Source organism: Brachyhypopomus gauderio, chromosome 6 (genome assembly GCF_052324685.1).
Source record: "Brachyhypopomus gauderio isolate BG-103 chromosome 6, BGAUD_0.2, whole genome shotgun sequence".
In the NCBI taxonomy this organism is placed as follows: domain Eukaryota; kingdom Metazoa; phylum Chordata; class Actinopteri; order Gymnotiformes; family Hypopomidae; genus Brachyhypopomus; species Brachyhypopomus gauderio.
In genome coordinates this window covers 7012818-7033075 of record NC_135216.1, presented here as the reverse complement: position 1 = coordinate 7033075, position 20258 = coordinate 7012818, and the positions used below count along the sequence as shown (strand labels likewise).

The window sequence follows — 20258 nt, the reverse complement described above, 5'->3', positions numbered from 1 at the left end:
TTCTAAGAAACCTGATGTTCAGTAAACCTGATGTATGGTGTATGGTGACAATATTGTGCCAAAATGTTGGAGACAAGCTAATTGTTTAAAAGGGGAATGTTACACTTTAGGAAGACAACAGTGCTCAACAGATAAAGAACCTACGCCATTGAATGCTCAGCAACACTGCTTACTTTAAAAACTTGAAAATTATCTCACCTAAAGAAAAAAAAAGAAAAACGCAGGTTCCATTAAAAACTTGAAAACATAAGTGCTCTGCACATATGAAACTTATGTGCTTTCTGTGTTTGCTATCAAGTTTATTAGGTCTGCGTGTAGAGCACTATTGTCCTCTCAATGTGTGATTCACTTTTAAATTTTCAACTCTCAAATATTTTGGCACAAAAGTTGCCTCACACTGACGGTCTAGATGGATCCCAGGGGCCCCACTGAAATCTTTCATTACTAACATTATAGTGAATCAGATGTGCAAGACTACTGTACAGCTGTTGTGAGCTAGCAAGGCCAAACCTGTGTCCCCTCTAGCCTCAACAGTGAATCACACATTTAATGCTGACTTCTAGGTACATGCAAACATTTAAAAACTTTATTGGCTATATTTTTTCTTTATAGCTAACCATTTTAAACCCTGACATTCAGGTAATTTTATTTTTGCTGTTTATTGCAGCAGCTAAGATTGAAATTGAAAACACAAATTAAGCTTTAAGGTCACATTTTTGACAGACATATTTGTTTTGAAATTATTGCACTTTGTTCACATGGCAACCCTTTTATGCAAGAATATCACTGGGATCAATTAACAACAAAGCAACTGATGTCCTATTAAACTTCATTTTTGGCAGCAAACTCAATCTAAAACCACTCTACAACACACTAAAAGTTCTCCAAGTCTCACAGAATCTCGCCAAATCTTTTCCACAGTCATTTTCAGTTTTTGTCGTTTTCTACAAGGACAGTTGTGTGTAAGCGTCTTATACCACCATTATGTTTGCTCATTTAGCAATGCTAATGGCCATATACAATTATTTGTTTTTATGTCTCTATTAGAACTGATACAGAAAATGATAAAAAAAAAAAAACCATATAGGCTACTTTGTTAATTATTTGGTGTGAGCAGTACTAGGAGAGGGAAGCTAAAATCTGGGATAGGCTGAAGGAAGTCTGATGTAATGTAGCAGATTACTTCAGAAAACCTCAGCAATGTCCCTAAAAAGAGATCAACTAAAAGCCATTTTGTCCTGAAAATTGTGCTTTTTATTGTTTTTTGTGTATATATTTCCTGTGTTTTTGTTTGTATCTTAATAATGATGCAGTCATTACACCATTGCTAAAACAAACAAATATAATAGTGGCCTAAGATCTTTCACTAAGTGACACCAGTTGAATACACAGCTTCCTTCAGTCCTGTCAGTGATGCCATGTTCTGCTTTACGGGCAGCTTGTGAGACATGTCAGCATGTGAATAATGACTAACTGTAGCTCCGAGGACAGGTCTGTCCCTGACACAGTTTACAAAGCCTGATGCATCTACATATACATCTACATATACGACAGCTCATGGCTGGCATCGACCTGACATCGACTACCCTGGATGCTCTCCTGCACTTTAATAAGAAGATCAGAGAGTAGGTCAGTGTTGTGCTATATTTGAAACCTCAACAGGTACCCTCAAGGGGACTTTGTAATGCACAGATGCATAAAGTGTTCCTGTTCACAGAGGACATTACTGCTATTTTTCTTGGCTGCTTACACCTGACTGCAAAACAATCTCAGGTATTCAGTTGTCATGTCGCTATAAAGTGAGCTTATATGCATATGACAGTATATTACCAGTCCTACAGCATTATATATAGCAAGGTGTCCATCAGTTGGTCAATATCTGTGTTTATGCCTCTAAGTACATTCAACTGGTATGACAAAGTTCAGGACATACCATCCAAACATGACACACAATCCATTGGCATTCAAATCTCCTCAATCCTAAATGATCTATATAAAATCCACTTTTTGTCGTTTTATTACAAGAATGTTGGAAAAAACTAACCTTATCTCTAATTGGCTGAACATTGACAATAATAATAATAACAATAATAATAATAATAATAATAATAATAATATTTATTTGTATAGCACATTTCATACATACATGCAACTCAATGTGCTTTACAGAATAAATAAAAAAATAAAAGGAAGCAAAGATAAGAAGGAAACAAACATAAAATAAGGTAATGAAATGACAAAATATAAAAATAAACAAAATAATGTAATAAAGTAAATAAGTAAAATAATGCAATAGAATTATTGTTATAAAGTAATAAAATCATTAACCATTAGAGTTTCATAACTAAATGCAAATCTAAACAGGAAGGCTTTGAGACTCTTCTTGAAGCTGTACAGGTAAAGTTAAGATGCTTCCTAAAATCAATGAGTGAATCAAGCGACCCACCCACCACAAGCCTAAGCATCTTGGAGGACTTGAAGCACCAATTCTAACTGAACAATGGACCACAGATATAAAAGACACAGGCAATTATATTTTCTTAATAACCAGTAATTCACAACTTCAGTGAATATAAAACAACATATTGCCCTACACATTGCAACCTCCAAGAACTGTGAGGAAACAGCCCAAGTAATGGAGACACAGACTGTCCAGCCTCAAGACCATCTCTGCTGCTCCATGTACACAGTAGTTCTGGTTATGGTCATGGATGGGCTGTTGGAGATTTTAAGCCTCGTCATCACTTTCTGTTCCACGCAGTGCTACTTTATGACCTCTCCCCACCCCCAGCTCCCTTTGGCGATGGTGAATCATATTAATATCACTCACCACTGCCAAAAACGTTATAACGCTGAACTGGAATGTCAGAATTCAAATCTCAATAAACATTGTCTTAACCTCCATGCAGATCACTCCAACCTGGATAGTAAATCTAAAAAAGTAATATCAAATCTTATGAAGAAACCTGGTCATTCACAGTATATTGAGAGTAAATTTCCTTTTTTTTTCTCTTTTCTTTTCCATAGTGCTTTTAAGAAAAGCTTGAAAACAGACATTGAATGCGGTCATTGTGATGTTATAATGGGGTGAAGGGGAAAGGGGTTCATTGGTGCTGTGTCTATTGGGCTGTCACATGATCTTGCCTTGTTCAGTCCAGCTGCTGTTTGCTTTGTGAGCTGTCTCGCTCTTTTCACTTAGATGGGTGGGGTGGGAGGAGGGGCCCGTGTGTGAAGGGGAGGGACTGTGACTGGAGGGGTGGGGTGGAAACTTAGTGCATCACTCTATTTTAGTACTATCATGAATAAACTGTACAGCAATAATAATGGGGGAGTTCAGGTATGGCACAGGGATATTGGCCCGGGCTATTTGAAAAAAGTGCTTTCTCCACAGCATCAAGATAAATGGGCAAAATCCAGACACTACCACAACAATACCTCGACCATGTCTTACAAGTCACGAGTTCCTAGTGAATAGGAATATATCAGTTGTTTTATGTAGTAATGTTTTGCAGATAATCATTCATCTGTGGGTATTATATTTGCTGTCTCATCTCAGGTTTGGCTAGCGTAATCTGGTGATTATGTGCTGATACTGAGGAAAACATTACCTTATGTGTCATACTAGCCTTTCTAGACTAATTTAGCTGCCTAAATTCTTGTTTCCTGGCAATTTGGCAATTTTAGGGTTTTGTTGTTCAGAAGTGCTCTTATACCTCCGTCCACCTTGCATTCCTTCATCATACTCCAGACAGTTTCTGATTGGCTACTGTCAAGCCCCACACCCCCCCACACACACACTGCCTATCAAAGAACTGCATTCTGATTACTTTATATTGTGCAGTGATTGTACTTTCTCAAGCCTCAAATGGCTCTCTTTTCTTTATAGAAAGCTCAGGTCTTTATCTTGGGTTAGGCATGTATTAACAGATTCCAGACAAAAGTAACCAGAGAACAGGTTTGATAACAGGTTTGCAAAACCATGTCTTGATAAATATGTTCAGGATTGAACACAAAACAATTATTTTTATTCTAAAACAAGACAGCAAGATGATTTGTTAGGAAATTTTCAGAAAGAGGGTAACATTTCAAACATTCCACACTGCTACAATACATGTCTACTGTCACACTACCTATGGAGGATCCTGTGCATATTTTATCCATGTTTTATCCAAACCACCAGAACGTCTGTAGCTTACCTCAGCGTTTCATGGGTCTGATGCCCAATTATCATTCCATCTGGTCTAGACACTCCTGGGGGGCCTCAGAAAGGTTTATATCTAACACACCCCATTGGACACCCCATTATCTGCTGACATACATTAGATTGCATGGCTTAATCACTGAATATCAGTGGCTGACCTGCAAGTTCAACACAGCGTGACATTCCGCTTGGATTAATTTAGCAAATTCACCTCTGAAGGGTATTATGAAGTCACAGGATTAGGGTTGGGATTATGCATTAGGACACGTGAAGGGATTAATGCATTTTATTCCCACTTTCAAAAGTTCACTAGAAGGTTTCCCTCATTAAGCAATACTGCTATATGCTACACTGGGATGGTTGGGTAGGTATGTGGGGGGATTGTGTGTTTTAAGTGTAATTTGAGAACATTTTTTTTTTTACAGTGACTAGAGGGTATTGCCAATGGCACTGTCCCTCCTGGTGTCTTTTTTACTAGTTACCTGAGCTAAGGTATAACCTTTAAAGTATTGCTGCCAAACTGGATCGTTGCCAGGTTTTATATCCAAATTTGTCACTTTCAAAAAGCTGTTTAAAAATACTTTTATCTGCATGCTTATGTTAAAATCATATATATTAAGACATGTAAAACAGTATAGTGAATGAGTGAACTAAATATATTTGTCAGTCAAATCAAGCTTTATCAAGCATACCGTGCCTTTATAAGTACGCCTATGATCATTTTCGCTGTTAAATGTGTTAAATTAAAGCCCTATTAGAGACTGGACGGCGCTCAGTGGACGTAGATGTTCCTTGTGGCGTGAGTAAACCTCCACGCTGATTGACAAGGCTCCTTATCTCACCGCCCGCTGCAGTCATCGCCTCGGGCTCCACTCCTGCTCCTCGTCTGGAGGAGGAGAGTGTTGATCGGGGACCACCCGTCTGAGCGCCACTGCTCTTCAGTGGGCTTGAGGAGTTCTCTCACACACGTCCTCGGAGCTCCTGTAACCCCTGAAACGCTGTTCGCGGTCACTTTCATCGCACGTTTGCCCCCCTGGTTGTGATTCAAACTGTGGATGAGAATGGAAGCGAGGAAACTGCTGTCTGTCCTGTTTTCTCTGTGCATTACAATCTGCAGACATCATTCCGAGTCATCGGAGATGAAAGGTATTGTAATTCTTATTATTTAAAGGCATGACAACTATTATTAAAATGTATACTAAACCAGTTACCGTCATTTAACATCTCCCATTTCCTGAATGTTAGCCAATCTTAAGGAACGAATTAAACTTTTGGAACTCAAATTCTCAATTATTCTGTTTACTCCACAAAGTTAGCGTAAGGACCTTTAACGGCTTCCGAGTTTCCGAGGAGATGCTGGTTCATTGCAGCAAGTTAATGCCGAACTGAAGCTTCTGTCTCACTGCGTCTCCTCACGTATCAAATCTGTAGACTACAGAAGAATGACTGTGGGAACTGATTCACTGCAACCGTGCTTTCCATTTTAAATGGGCTTCCGTATTTGATACTTGTACTAAACATCGATTGCTGCTAATTATAAGCAGATTTGAAGCATGTATGTTTGAAGGTTCCTTAAACCCAATAAACAATCAGCTAAAATAGTTTGGGAGCTCCTTGCCCAAGAAGATGAAACAGTCAGTGCGATCAGATAAAGTGTTCCTAAAAAAGAGTGAGAGAGAGAGAGAAAGAGAGAGAGAGAGAGAGAGTGGCAGTGTGTGTTTGGTGGGGAACTTTGGTGCACCAAAGTTCTACAATCTGCTCAGTGCTCAGGTCTAACTTATTGCACTTGGTTGAAATTTGTAGATACACTGTTTTGAGTTTGTGATAGTTTAAACACAACATCAAGTGCGATTATGTATTGACCTTTAAAACCGGATGTACATTTACATCATTATATGAATGTGATAATGAATGTTTGGCATAACACCCTCCCAACCCCATTTCGCAGATATCTGCACAATCTGATGCAGATTATCTGGACCATGATCTTCTAAACATAGTTCTTAAGTGTCCTGGGCTGTTGTGCTGTTCTCCCACAACATAACGAAATAAGACGAAAGGCAGACAGAGATTCTGAAACCAGATGACCTCTGTTTTACATTTTGCCTTTGGAAATGTACAGAGAGAGAGAGACAGAGATTGAGAGAGTCAGGGGGGTCATGAGAGGTCATCAGGTTGAGGGCAGTTTATTTGTTTTTTTGTTTTTTTTTTAAAGATACCCAGTGATTAGAAATGAGAGTAAGGTTGTTAAACAGAAAATCTGCGGGTTTGGAAACAGGGTTTGTTTGGAGATGGTGGTCTCTGTGCTGTGATTTTGCTGCTATAGAGCTGTCAGCAGTACTGTGTGAGACTGTCTGGCACTATCACTGTCAAACACACCCCAAATACCTGCCAGAAAGATCATCACCGAGAGGGACTGATGAGAGGATGATTAGAAATATAACTTGTAATTTACGGCAAAAGTATTGATGAAAATCTAATGAAAATGACACCATGCACCGTGAGACAAGACAGTACTCATCTGCAGTGTTTGTATATACAAATAAAACTCCAGCTCACTGTGAAATGTGTTTTACACATAAAAGGAGTGAAGAACACTCATTTTCTCTGTAGACAGATGTTAATTGCTCCAGACTAACGAGGTGTGTAGATATTAGAGGCAGACTTAGCACAGGTCTCATATCACACTAGGTTCAGCTGTAGTGAATCATATATTCAAACCACAGCTTTGTAGTCCACAGCTCTGTAGTGCAGGGCTCTGTAGTCCACAGCTCTGTAGTGCAGGGCTCTGTAGCCCACAGTTCTGTAGTCCACAGCTCTGTAGTTCACACCTCTGTAGTCCACAGCTCTGTAGTCCACAGCTCTGTAGTCCAGGGCTCTGTAGCCCACAGCTCTGTAGTCCACAGCTCTGTAGTCCACGGCTCTGTAGCTCACAGTTCTGTAGTCCACAGCTCTGTAGCCCACAGTTCTGTAGTCCACAGCTCTGTAGTCCACTGTTCTGTAATCCACAGTTCTGAAGTCCACGGCTCTGTAGTCCACAGCTCTGTAGTTCACAGCTCTGTAGTCCACAGCTCTGTAGTCCACAGCTCTGTAGTGCAGGGCTCTGTAGCCCACAGTTCTGTAGTCCACAGCTCTGTAGTTCACACCTCTGTAGTCCACAGCTCTGTAGTCCACAGCTCTGTAGTTCACAGCTTTGTGGTCCACAGCTCTGCAGTCCACAGCTCTGTAGTCCACACCTCTGTAGTTCACACCTCTGTAGCTCACAGCTCTGTAGTCCACAGCTCTGTAGTCCACAGCTCTGTAGTCCACAGTTCTGTAGCCCACAGCTTCTCTTGCTAGTTTAACAGAGGGTGAACAATTACCAGGCATGTTGCTGAAAAAGAACTCTGTACAAAAAGAGCTCTGGCTATTCTCTCTCTCCCTCTCTCTCTCTCTCTCTCTCTCTCTTCTCTCTCTCTCTCTCTCTCTCTCTCTCTCTCTCTCTCTCTCTCTCTCTCTCTCTCTCCACTATTTTGTCCACTATTCACTATCCACTATTCACCAATAGTGGACACTATTGGTCCACTATTTTAAAAACAACATTCATACAATAATTTATTATTATTAATGCGAACATTAGCGTTAGATAAAATAAACTAGTGAGTTGCTGAACTGGGAGATGTCCAAACCTGTCTGAGGCTGATGTGAGCCACTCGGCTGCAGTGATCGACATGCTGGAGCCACGGGATGCTGGTGGCATGGCGGTGGTCCTGAAGAGTCTGCTGGGAAGGCTGCGGGACGTTCAGGACCTGTACCTGACCTCCACTTTCAGGCTGCCTCCAAAACTGGGCGGAGTTCTGTTGGGCCTCTATGACAAACAAGGCAACAGGAAATACCTGGAGATCGCCGTTATCGGGAAGATCAACAAAGGTAAGTAGCTTAGTCGTTGCTGCTATACTGCAGAGGGTAAGATTTACTGGCATGATCATATATTCAGTTACAGTATTGTTAATGTAATGTTAAATATGTAAACTACATGTATCATATGCCATGTAGTCTTTAATTATGTGAAATTTGCTCTTCATTGTCTCACTAAGGTTTTTGCATTCTTTGATTGTTGCTCTGATCTCGTAGTTTTTTTATATATATTTCAACATACACCTGATCATTAAACATTCTCTCTCTCTCCTTCCCTCGCTCTCTCCCCGTTTGTCTTTTCCACTTCTCCACAGTATTGGTGCGGTACTTGCGCTCTGATGGGAAGAGTCACTCAGTGAATCTACAGAACCCCGCCCTCTCTGAGGGCCACGCCCAGTCCCTCATTCTCAGGATTGGTGGACTTAAGCAGAGCCACATCAGCTTGGAGCTTTATGTCAACTGCCGATTGGCTGAGTCTGCCCAGGGTCTTCCCGCGTTCGCCAGTCTTCCATCAGAGGCTGAGTCAGTGGATGTCCGTACCGGTGAAAAGTCCTATGCCAGGATGCAGGTGGTTAACTTCAGACTGCAGTAGTAACAAAAACGTTTTCTTGTCCAGTGCCACGATGTCTACATTTCACTTAAATGTTGATTACACTGTATGTCAATACACATGTTGGTTATTACAGGAACAGGAGATGTAGAAAGTTGTAGTTGTCTGATGTAGAAAGTTATTTTTAAACTTTATGAGGTTTCCAAGACAGTTGAGGCATGTAGCTCCAGCATGAAAAAACAGGAGTTTGAAAGTTTGACTAATTAAGATATAAAGAGAGACTGTGTTAGATTCAAATATAAAGAGAGACTGTGTTAGATTCAAATATAAAGAGAGTTTGACTTAGATTAAAATATAAAGAGGGTTTGACTTAGATTCAAATATAAAGAGAGTTTGACTTAGATTAAAATATAAAGAGGGTTTGACTTAGATTCAAATATAGAGTTTGACTTAGATTCAAATATAAAAAGAGAGGGAAAGGATATAATTTGAAGCAATAGTGATGAAGGATGGACTTGGTGTGGAGGAAGATTTAAGTGTCGTCGGCAGGTTTGGCAGTACTGTAGATGATGAGTAGTGGAGGTCTGAGCACTGAACCTTGTGCGACACCTTGTGAATGAAAAGGTGCATAAAATGTGGGCAGGATGTGTGATGAAGTGTTTCCTCGCTGTCAGGTAGGTGAACTCGTCCACAATAGACTGCTGCTTTTCTACTGGCCTCCCCTGAGCATGTAGGTGACACATGGTTTCAGAGGAAGCACTCCGGTCTAGTAATAAAAGGATTCTCACGGCTCAGGCGTCTAAGACTTTAAGCAGGGCAGTTTCAGTGCTATGGAGTGGGCAAAATCCGGATTGGAGGGATTCAAAAAGAGAATTACACTGAAGGTAAGATTGAACTGGATTAGCAACAATGCGTTTAAGAAGAGGGAGTAGAGGTGGTAATAGAGGTGGAACGGACCAAAGAATTATCAAATTTAGAGATTTTACTCTTATAGACATTTGACAAAGCGATGCAGAGATTGATTATAGCTTGTATATTGTTTTCATGAAGGAGGAGAATCTTGTTGATGGTTGAAAAAGAGATACTGTTGTTGCTATTGAGGCTGGAGAGATTGGGTGACTTGACACATATATATTCACTATAAACTTCAGAGTGAAGAGTTTAGATCATTCTTGTATAGTCTTTCCAGCCAATATCCAGCCTGCTTTATTTTGCACAGTGGTAGTTTATTTATTTAGTATTTATTAATTAGTATTTCTAATGTTGGTGAGTAGTTGTTTCTACTGACACAGTTGTGAGTGTAGTTGTTTATAATGACACAGTTGTGAGTGTAGTTGATTCTACTGACACAGTTCAACTTCTTCAAGAGCAAAAGCCAGTCTGTGTGTAAAGCAGTTCCTGGGTCGTTCACTGCGTGGCTCCTGCAGTAGAGATGTGGTTTATGGGTGTGTATAGGTTTCATAAGAGTCTTAAAAAAGGTGGAGGAGATAAAGGTGGTGTCCTAAGACCACAGACCTGGCCATGCTCTCTCATCTCTCCCAGCTTCCTGCTCACATGCTGTAGTGTAGAGGTTGGATGTAGAGATTGGACGTGGAGGTTGGACGTGGAGGCTGGACGTGGAGGCTGGACGTGGAGGCTGGACGTGGAGGCTGGACGTAGAGGCTGGAGGTAGAGGCTGGAGGTGGAGGTTGGACGTGGAGGCTGGACGTGGAGGCTGGACGTGGAGGCTGGACGTAGAGGCTGGAGGTGGAGGTTGGACGTGGAGGCTGGATGTGAAGGTTGGAGGTTGGATGTGGAGTCTGGAGGTGGAAGCTTAACGTGGAGGATGGACGTGGAGGTTGGACGTAGAGGCTGGATGTGGAAGTTGGACGTAGAGGCTGGACGTGGAGGCTGGACGTAGAGGTTGGACGTGAAGGTTGGACATGGAGGTTGGACGTAGAGGCCCGACGTAGAGGCTGGATGTGGAAGTTGGACGTAGAGGCTGGACGTAGTGGCTGGACGTAGAGGCTGGATGTAGAGGCTGGATGTGGAAGTTGGACGTAGAGGCTGGACGTAGAGGCTGGACGTGGAAGTTGGACGTAGAGGCTGGACGTAGAGGCTGGACGTGGAAGTTGGACGTAGAGGCTGGACGTAGAGGCTGGACGTGGAAGTTGGACGTAGAGGCTGGACATGGAAGTTGGACGTAGAGGCTGGTCGTTTGCTCCTGCTCAGCTCCAGAGACATACGTTCACTTTTCTTCAGTTTAGTTCAACAGTGCAATGTTACATTATTACCAAAGCAAATAATGTAAATTAAAGAAAGTTAGCAATCATACGCTAGGAGCAAGCGAAGTGAAATATAAATAGCCAACTTGAAATTGCTCCACTCTTCTGAAGAGTTTATCAGTTCATCACTGTTAGCGTAGTTTGGTATTCAGACAAGATTGCATATATTTGCTTAAATAATGTATTTATTATTCCTCTGTGGTGTTCTGTTCATTCTTATTGATGTTCACTCATGTCTTAGCTTATTCATTGTTACTATTGGGTGTGTGAATGTGCATGTATACATGTAGTTCTTATAGACCAAATCCATGATTTGTGTTGACTGCTGACCTATGATACTGTGATATATACTGTGTGTGTCTTTCATGTTTGGCTGCTGCAGGGTTCAATAGAGTCCATAAAGCTGGCTCTCGGAGGGTCACTCCCTAAAGCAGGGCTTCTCATCGACTGTCCACTCCAGGGGGATTCTGCTCTCCACAACGCAGGTGCGGACTGTGGCTCTCTAAACCCAGAATCGAGACTCTTTAAACCTCAGAGACTGTGTTCATGCCTGATGTTTTTACAACTGTGTAATTTGTTTTTTTCAAAACAGTTTTAAATCAGAGTTGTGGTAATGAGAGTAATATAGTAATGAGAAATTATAATAATTAGTCATTATTTCATGCAGCATTTAAGTACCTGTGATAGCAAATAATCGCTGTTATGGAAGCGTATTGTGACAGGGAGGGGGAGTGCAAAAAAGAAGCAAGAGATCACGCCAGTCTCAGGGAAAAATGAGCATTTAAACGTGCACCAACGTGAAACCCGTGAACTTATCCAAATGGAAGATAGAATTACCACAGTCAACTGGTACAAAGACAAGACATATGGGAAGACACATATAGACAGACACATGACCCTCAGGTCGGGTTCCTTAATGGGCCACATCCACCCAGGGGACGAACAAAGACAGGAGATAGAATACTGCCGCTGCTGACGGGGGCGGCCAGCAGGGGGCCTCCGTACCCTGACATGTATACTTCTAGTCCATTCATTTTACACTTACTGAAATTATTGATCAGCCAGCAAAAGCTTGTGGATCGTGTATGTGACATTACTGATTTTTAAAAAAGCCCTTTTCAGGGCAGAGATCCGTTAACACTCAGGACAGATTTTGATCAAAGCAAAAAGCTCTGCCCTACAGCTATGCTGCCGAGACGCCACTCATACGCCCGCTGTAATGGCTCTTATGCCGGAGCTGGGGGCTCGTTAACTACGGCTGTAGCAACCTGGCCTGCTACACCAGATGCTGCTGAATCTCTAAACGCAAAATCTCCTCCGTCAGGCTTTGATTAAGCTGCACTTTTCACATATAACATTACCACTACTAAAGGAATAAGTAATAAGACATGTACCTAAACTAAAAGCTATCGTTTCATTATTGTCTTAATATGATGATCCTACTATATCTTGGCAATAACAACTACGTTTGTGAAAAAAAGACACTGCTATCTTTTATGAACATATGAAAGAGGTGCTGTGGATACCTTTGAAGTGTTGAAACCAGTACTCTGATATGTTGAGGGGAGTACTCTGATATGTTGAGGGGAGTACTCTGATATGTTGAGGGGAGTACTCTGATTTGTTGAGGGGAGTACTCTGATATGTTGAGGGGAGTACTCTGATTTGTTGAGGGGAGTACTCTGATATGTTGAGGGGAGTACTCTGATTTGTTGAGGGGAGTACTCTGATATGTTGAGGGGAGTACTCTGATTTGTTGAGGGGAGTACTCTGATATGTTGAGGGGAGTACTCTGATTTGTTGAGGGGAGTACTCTGATATGTTGAGGGGAGTACTCTGATTTGTTGAGGGGAGTACTCTGATATGTTGAGGGGAGTACTCTGATTTGTTGAGGGGAGTACTCTGATATGTTGAGGGGAGTACTCTGATTTGTTGAGGGGAGTACTCTGATATGTTGAGGGGAGTACTCTGATTTGTTGAGGGGAGTACTCTGATATGTTGAGGGGAGTACTCTGATATGTTGAGGGGAGTACTCTGATTTGTTGAGGGGAGTACTCTGATTTGTTGAGGGGAGTACTCTGATATGTTGAGGGGAGTACTCTGATATGTTGAGGGGAGTACTCTGATTTGTTGAGGGGAGTACTCTGATTTGTTGAGGGGAGTACTCTGATATGTTGAGGGGAGTACTCTGATTTGTTGAGGGGAGTACTCTGATTTGTTAAGGGGAGTACTCTGATTTGTTGAGGGGAGTACTCTGATTTGTTGAGGGGAGTACTCTGATATGTTGAGGGGAGTACTCTGATTTGTTGAGGGGAGTACTCTGATATGTTGAGGGGAGTACTCTGATATGTTGAGGGGAGTACTCTGATATGTTGAGGGGAGTACTCTGATATGTTGAGGGGAGTATTCTGATATGTTGAGGGGAGTATTCTGATTTGTTGAGGGAAGTACTCTGATATGTTGAGGGGAGTACTCTGATTTGTGATTTATGATTGTTTTTTTTTTACAGTCACCAGTGATGTTAATGCCATACTGGGTAAGTACCGGCAAAATGCATCATATCATTTGAAGAGTGGAACACATGAACTGTCTTACACACATACCACTAATAATTGTCTTTGTCTTCTTTTTATCGGTCCTCTCTTCCCTTGCCCTCCTCCCCTTTCTTTTCCTCTCTTCTCCTCTCCTCTCCTCTCTTCTCCCCTCCGCTCTCCTCTCCTCCCCTCTCCTCTGCACAGGTGATCACACCAAGGCTCTGATTGGTCAGCTCATCATCTTTAATCAGATCATGGGAGAGCTGAGGGAGGATATCAGAGAGCAGGTAGGCAGTGGAGGAGAAGAACACACAATGAGATGTTGAAGCACTGAGGGGAGAGAAAGGCTGTGATATCTATTTAAAACAGACATGTTCAAATGATCTCTTTATCATTGATTCTTAGATTAATTTTAGTTACATTCAGTTAATGGCTTCATTTTTAATGTTTTTTTTTTCTCAGACTAGAGAGATGTCTCTGATCAGAAACACCATCCTTGAATGCCAAGTGTGTGGTGAGTCACAGACATAGGCACTGTTGAGATAAGAATGTGGTAATTGCGTGGTAATTAGGAAAGGACCATGAAGGTTTCACAAATTACCAGGATACATAGTCATTGCTAGCTGTTTTATCTGTTTATGTCTCTCTCAGGTTTCCATGAACCTCAGTCTCGGTGTCAGCCCAGCCCCTGTTATAAGGGCGTGGCTTGTGTAGAGATTATGGAGTACCCAGGATATCGCTGTGGCACGTGCCCAGAGGGCCTGACAGGAAATGGTACACACTGCCAGGACATCGACGAGGTTTCTTCTCTGCTTTCTTTAAATCTTCATATTATTTTACATTTTAGTCACCTTTAAGTGAGTGTGTTAACGGACTGATTAACAAGTGCTATAAGTGCTGTTTTGTTTGCCTATCTCTTTATTTCTCTCTCATTTTCTCCCTCTATATTACTGTTATTTTCTCTTTCTTCTCTTTTCTCCCCCTGCTGTCATTCTGTTCCTTTTTCTTTGCGCATCTCTCTCCTCTATTCCCTGCTCTCTCTATCCTCCCCTCAGTGTGTTGTCCAGCCATGCAGCTCTGCTGAGAAGTGCGTGAACACAGCTCAAGGCTTTCACTGTGAGCCATGCCCGCCCGGTTTCTCAGGCCCCGCCCTCAGGGGAGTCGGCCTGGAGTTTGCCAAGAGCCATAAGCAGGTCCGCACCACCTCTCCTGCCCACACCTGACCACCAGACTAGTGCTGAGGAAATGGCAGCGCTCACCTGATTGGTTGATGAGAGTAATTCTATTACCATAAAAAAAAAAACACTTTACCGTTTTGATTTTCTTACTTTTACTGGTATATAACAGTTGCAGTTACTTTTATAATTAAAAGATTGTTGTACTTCTATTTTTTATTCATTGTTGTTATTGTTGTTATTATTGTTGCTGTTGTTGCTATAGTTATAGCACAGCTCAGCTGATTGGTGTCATGTTCCTCCTGCAGGAGTGTGTAGATGTAGATGAATGTGCAGCTCAGATCGGTGCCTGTGTGCCCAATTCTGTCTGCATCAACACAGCAGTAAGTCAAGCCAACCTCTGCAAAATAATAGTTATTATAGAGTTATGCAGCTGCAACTTTAAGAAGATCCACATCAGAGATTTTATTATTGTTAAACTCTTCAGAAGCTGAGAGTTTTGAGAGTAATAATCTCATTACCATTATATAGAGAGATACCACTATAACCACTGTAGCTCTCTGTATACTGTATATCTATCACTATAACTCTCACTAAAGCTCTCACTGTAACTCTCACTATAACTCACTAATGCTCTCACTATAACTGACTAAAGCTCTCACTAAAACTATCACTATAACTCACTATAACTCTCACTATAACTCACTAAAACTCACTATAACTCTGACTAAAGCTCTCATTATAACTCACTAATGCTCTCACTATAACTCTCACCTAAAGCTCTCACTAAAGCTCTCACTATAACTCACTATAACTGACTAAAGCTCTCACTAAAGCTCACTATAACTCACTAAAGTTCTCAATAAAGCTCTCACTATAACTCTAGCTCTTGCCAAAGCTCACTAAAGCTCTCACTATAACTCTGACTAAAGCTCTCACTATAATTCTCACTAGAACTCTTACTAAATCGATTTCTTTGTTTTTGACTGATCTTTGGTCACTTCGTCTCATTAGTCACTTTCCATCAATCATGGTCAAGCGATGCAACTTGGTACTCTTTTTATTTCACCGTCATTCCCCCTGTCCACAGTGCCTCTCTCTCTCTCTCTCTCTCTCTCTCTCTCTCTCTCTCTCTCTCTCTCTCTCTCTCTCTCTCTCTCTCTCTCTCTCTCTCTCTCTAAGGGTTCCTTTAGATGTGGCCAGTGTAACACCGGCTTTGTAGGCAACCAGACAACGGGCTGTTTCCACAGAAGGACTTGTGCAGCACTGGGCTACAACCCCTGTGACGTCAACGGCCACTGTGTGATGGAGCACGGCGGTGACGTCTTCTGTGTGGTCAGAGTTTTGCAATGCTGACCTTATAGCTCTAATTCTATAATCTGATCTACTGATCGAATTATGCAGTTCTGAATGCTCCACTTAAAAATACTGACTTCTGTACTGCTCAAATAAAGACTACTGACCCAAATGTTCTGGTTTTAGTTTTGGTCTGCATATTCTGGTTTTTGAATCAGACAGATGCCTGAATGTATTGGTCTGTGCTGCCTTTCTGTGGTTAGCGTATGAATATACTATATGAATGTCTATATGTCTTTCTCTTTTTCTCTTCCAGTGTAATATAGGTTTTGCAGGCAACGGCATCATCTGTGGAGCAGACTCTGATCTTGACGGTTACCCTGACGACGCTCTGCCCTGCATAGACAACGACAGGCACTGTCGAGCGGTATATCCCGGCATCCTCCACAACGTTTGGACCACGGTTACTCGGTCTCACTGCTGATCTTCCTCCTGACGTGTGTCTGTGCTGCTTGAACGTGTCAGGATAACTGCGCGTCCACTCCGAACTCTGGCCAGGAGGATGCTGATGGAGACGGTCTTGGTGATCAGTGCGACGATGACGCAGATGGAGACGGGATTAAGAACGTTGAGGTGTGTCCTGCTCTGATGTCTTCTCATCAATCAGTTTTACAGCTGCATCATAGAGTTACAACTCATCACAACCAAACACTCAAGAAACATTCTAAAACTGTCTGATTATCTTTTGTTTTGTTGCTTATTTTGCTTATATCACACTAATAGCTGTGATCTTTTTGTTTTGGTAATTTGAGTCTTATTTGAACTGTTTCCAGGACAACTGTCGCCTCGTGCCCAATAAGGATCAGCAGAACTCGGACACTGACTCGTTTGGTGATGCGTGTGATAATTGCCCCAATGCTCCGAACTCTGATCAGCTGGACGCGGACGGCAATGGCGCTGGAGACATTTGCGACAACGACATCGACGGAGATGGTACTGTCGGACGCTCTTCATCCCGCTGGCTGTCGTCCTCGTGTCCTGTAAAACATCGTCACGATCATTATCATCGTTATTTGTGTTTCTCAGGAATCCCCAACACGCTGGACAACTGTCCGAAGATCCCCAATCCCATGCAGATGGATCGGGATGGTGACGGGGTGGGAGATGTTTGTGACAACTGCCCTGAAATCAATGATCCCACACAGGTCAGAAACAACAGGCTGGTATTGTGCGGGTGTACTGTGCGGACTTATGTCATATTTTGTCATTTATTACACTCTTTATCTTTATATTGACTGCCTCTGGTCTACCAGAAGAGCACAAACAGCTACCTGGCATGCCTGTAGTTATTATTATTATTCTAGTATTATTATACTTGGTAATATACCATGGAATGCATTGATGTCAGGAGCACGGAAAGCTCTCACTATAACTCTCACTAAAGCTCACTATAACTCTCACTATAACTCACTATAGCTGTCACTAAAGCTCTCACTATAACCATCACTTAAGCTCTCACTAAAGTTCTCACTATAACTCTCACTAAAGCTCTCACTATAACTCTCACTATAACTCACTATAGCCGTCACTAAAGCTCTCGCTATAACCATCACTAAAGCTCTCATTAAAGTTCTCACTATAACTCTCACTGAAGCTCTTTCCTTGTTTTTAGTCGGATGCTGACAATGACCTAGTGGGAGACGTGTGTGATACGAACCAAGACAGGTGCGTTTCCCTCACTTGGAATATCTACTCCATAGTACATAGTACTCTATAGTACATAGTTCTCCATAGTACACTTCTAGAATGCAAAAGGTCTCTACCATGGAGAGCACAGAGCCAGGATACAGTGTAAAATAGGTTTCATATAGTCACCGTTCCTCAGACCAGTTTGGGTGTTTCACTGCTTCCCATGTGCCATTTGGGTCCAGTGCAGGAAAACCGAGGTATATATTTCTAAGTAAGGATTTTACGCAGTGTCTGTCTGTCTGCTTGAAGAGATGGAGACGGTCTTCAGGACACGAGGGACAACTGCCCAGAAGTCCCCAACAGCTCACAGCTGGACTCAGATAATGACGGTGTTGGTGATGAGTGTGATGATGACGATGATAATGATGGCATTCCAGACACCCTTCCTCCTGGCCCTGATAACTGCAGACTCATTCCCAACCCCAGCCAGAAAGACACGGATGGTACGACGTGCCTAGTGATACACATGGTAGACATGTTAATTCACAGTTTATACTCGAGGTTTCCTAAAGACTTTCAGCTGTCTTCCTCTGTTGTATCCAGCTAACGGGGTCGGTGACTCATGTGAGTCTGACTTCGACAACGACAAGGTGGATGACCTGATGGACGCTTGTCCCGAAAATTCTGAGGTCACCATGACGGACTTCAGAGCATTTCAGACAGTCATCCTGGACCCAGAAGGCGATGCTCAGATCGACCCCAGTTGGGTGGTGCTCAATAAGGTAACTTCAGCACTGCATAATGGTTCCAGTTTAACAATGTAGTTAATTATTTATTCATTGAATAAATACACAGGCAATTGTGAATTTATTATCTTTGCATTAATATGCTTAAATTTGCATACTGCGTGCTGTTTACTGCATAGGTGTAATGGTAATGTAATTGACTTTAGGGGATGGAGATAATACAGACTATGAACAGTGACCCTGGTTTGGCTGTGGGTGAGTGTGTGAACACCTCACAGTCAGATTTGACTACTTATGTATATGGGCCTATTATCAAATGTGTTTTTGCAAATCAAGATTGTCTACATATGCAGACACAGCTGTCATTGTCTAAATATGACTCCCTTGTATTTAATGTCTTATTATTTAATGTTTATATAGATGTATTCGAAACATCTAGTGCAACCCATAGTTTGAACGGTAAAACCACTTTAACAGAGAAATTCAGTGGCTAGGCTGTTTCTTCATCATGGCTGGCACTGGTTTGGTGTGAGAGTCTCGTGTCCGGAGTTGTGGCTCTGATCGTAACGCAGAAGAGACCTCTTCCTCCAGGCTACACGGCCTTCAACGGCGTCGAGTTCGATGGCACGTTCCACGTGAACACGGTGACCGACGACGACCACGTGGGCTTCGTCTTCGGGTACCAGGACTCGTCCAGCTTCTACGTGGTGATGTGGAAGCAGACGGGTCAGACCTACTGGCAGGACGTGCCCTTCAGGGCCACCGCCCAGCCTGGCCTGCAGCTGAAGGTGCTCCCACACCCCTCACGCTCTGTGGAGGCTTTGATGGAACCAACCAACTCTGTTCAACATTGTGCTTCAGTGAGCACGCTAAATGACAGCAGTAACCGCAGTGTGGCTTTAACCCACTGATTAAGACTTAAGTCTTCAGTTCACATCACTTCAATATTTTAAATCCCATACATATGGAAAATATGGAGCTGCTTGAATTTGTAGCAAAACCACCCAGTTAATCACAAAGGAGCAAATATTAACAAATATCCACTAAGTGCACATAGCATATAAAAATAAAACTGAATTAAAAACTTCATGAATACACAATAATTAACTGTATTATGTTACAAATGACCCATTTCTCACTGGTTTTATATGCTAATCCTGGTATGTGTTTGTACCTTCATTACATTTAACGAACGCAGGCGAGACGCAAGTGCAAGAGATCAGGTTTATTGCAGAAATAAACAGTCAAAAGGGGGAATATAACCGGACAGAAGAGGACACACACGCAACTAGTTAACTGGCACAGTAGACGTAGAAAACGACGGGGAACAGAAATATTAACACAAGGCAATGAACACACATTGTTATGATAAATCTTGTTAACTAAAAATACGAGAGGATGAGAGACAACACTAGCACTAAAAATACAGGGATAAAGGGGGAAAATCAGGGATAAACAGAATGTATACATGAGCAGGGAATCCAGGACAAAAAACTTATACCAAACACGACCAAACATACAACAGTCCCGAACAAAGGCGCTACATGGAAATACAAAATAGCAAGGAGACTTATACAAAGACGAGGAACCACGGCGACAGGAAAAGCCAGGACGACATAGAACTCACGCTAGGAAATGTAACAACCAACAACAGAACTCACGACTGGGAGGGTAACATTCAACAAAGGTCAACACGGAGACTCGAAACATCGGGGATTAAATACACTGAAACGCCAAGGACTTAACAAGACACAGGTGGAAACAATAATCAAGGGGCAAGGAAACCTGGTACAGGGGCGTGACAGACAACGAGGAAACCATAGAAACAAGGCGGGACAGACAGGCAGGGAAAAACACTAACACACGGACCAGGACGACAGAGATAGACATCTAGTAGAGGGGGGCG

General features: G+C 42.2%; 1 protein-coding gene across 1 annotated transcript in view; it reads left to right on the top strand.

Moving 5' to 3' along the window:
• Positions 1-5026: 5026 nt before the first annotated feature.
• Positions 5027-20258, top strand: part of LOC143516644 (thrombospondin-3b-like) — an 18107-nt gene continuing 2875 nt past the window's right edge. Inside the window, exons 1-20 of the mRNA XM_077008377.1 lie at positions 5027-5347; positions 7904-8110; positions 8413-8666; positions 11295-11397; positions 13422-13448; positions 13651-13733; positions 13909-13960; positions 14098-14246; positions 14502-14639; positions 14930-15004; positions 15804-15956; positions 16234-16344; positions 16443-16550; positions 16751-16910; positions 17004-17122; positions 17590-17642; positions 17916-18109; positions 18210-18388; positions 18559-18607; positions 18944-19140. Coding sequence (XP_076864492.1) covers positions 5257-5347; positions 7904-8110; positions 8413-8666; positions 11295-11397; positions 13422-13448; positions 13651-13733; positions 13909-13960; positions 14098-14246; positions 14502-14639; positions 14930-15004; positions 15804-15956; positions 16234-16344; positions 16443-16550; positions 16751-16910; positions 17004-17122; positions 17590-17642; positions 17916-18109; positions 18210-18388; positions 18559-18607; positions 18944-19140 — 2502 coding nt within the window. The 5' untranslated portion in view covers positions 5027-5256. The remainder of the gene's footprint in view (positions 5348-7903; positions 8111-8412; positions 8667-11294; positions 11398-13421; positions 13449-13650; positions 13734-13908; positions 13961-14097; positions 14247-14501; positions 14640-14929; positions 15005-15803; positions 15957-16233; positions 16345-16442; positions 16551-16750; positions 16911-17003; positions 17123-17589; positions 17643-17915; positions 18110-18209; positions 18389-18558; positions 18608-18943; positions 19141-20258) is intronic.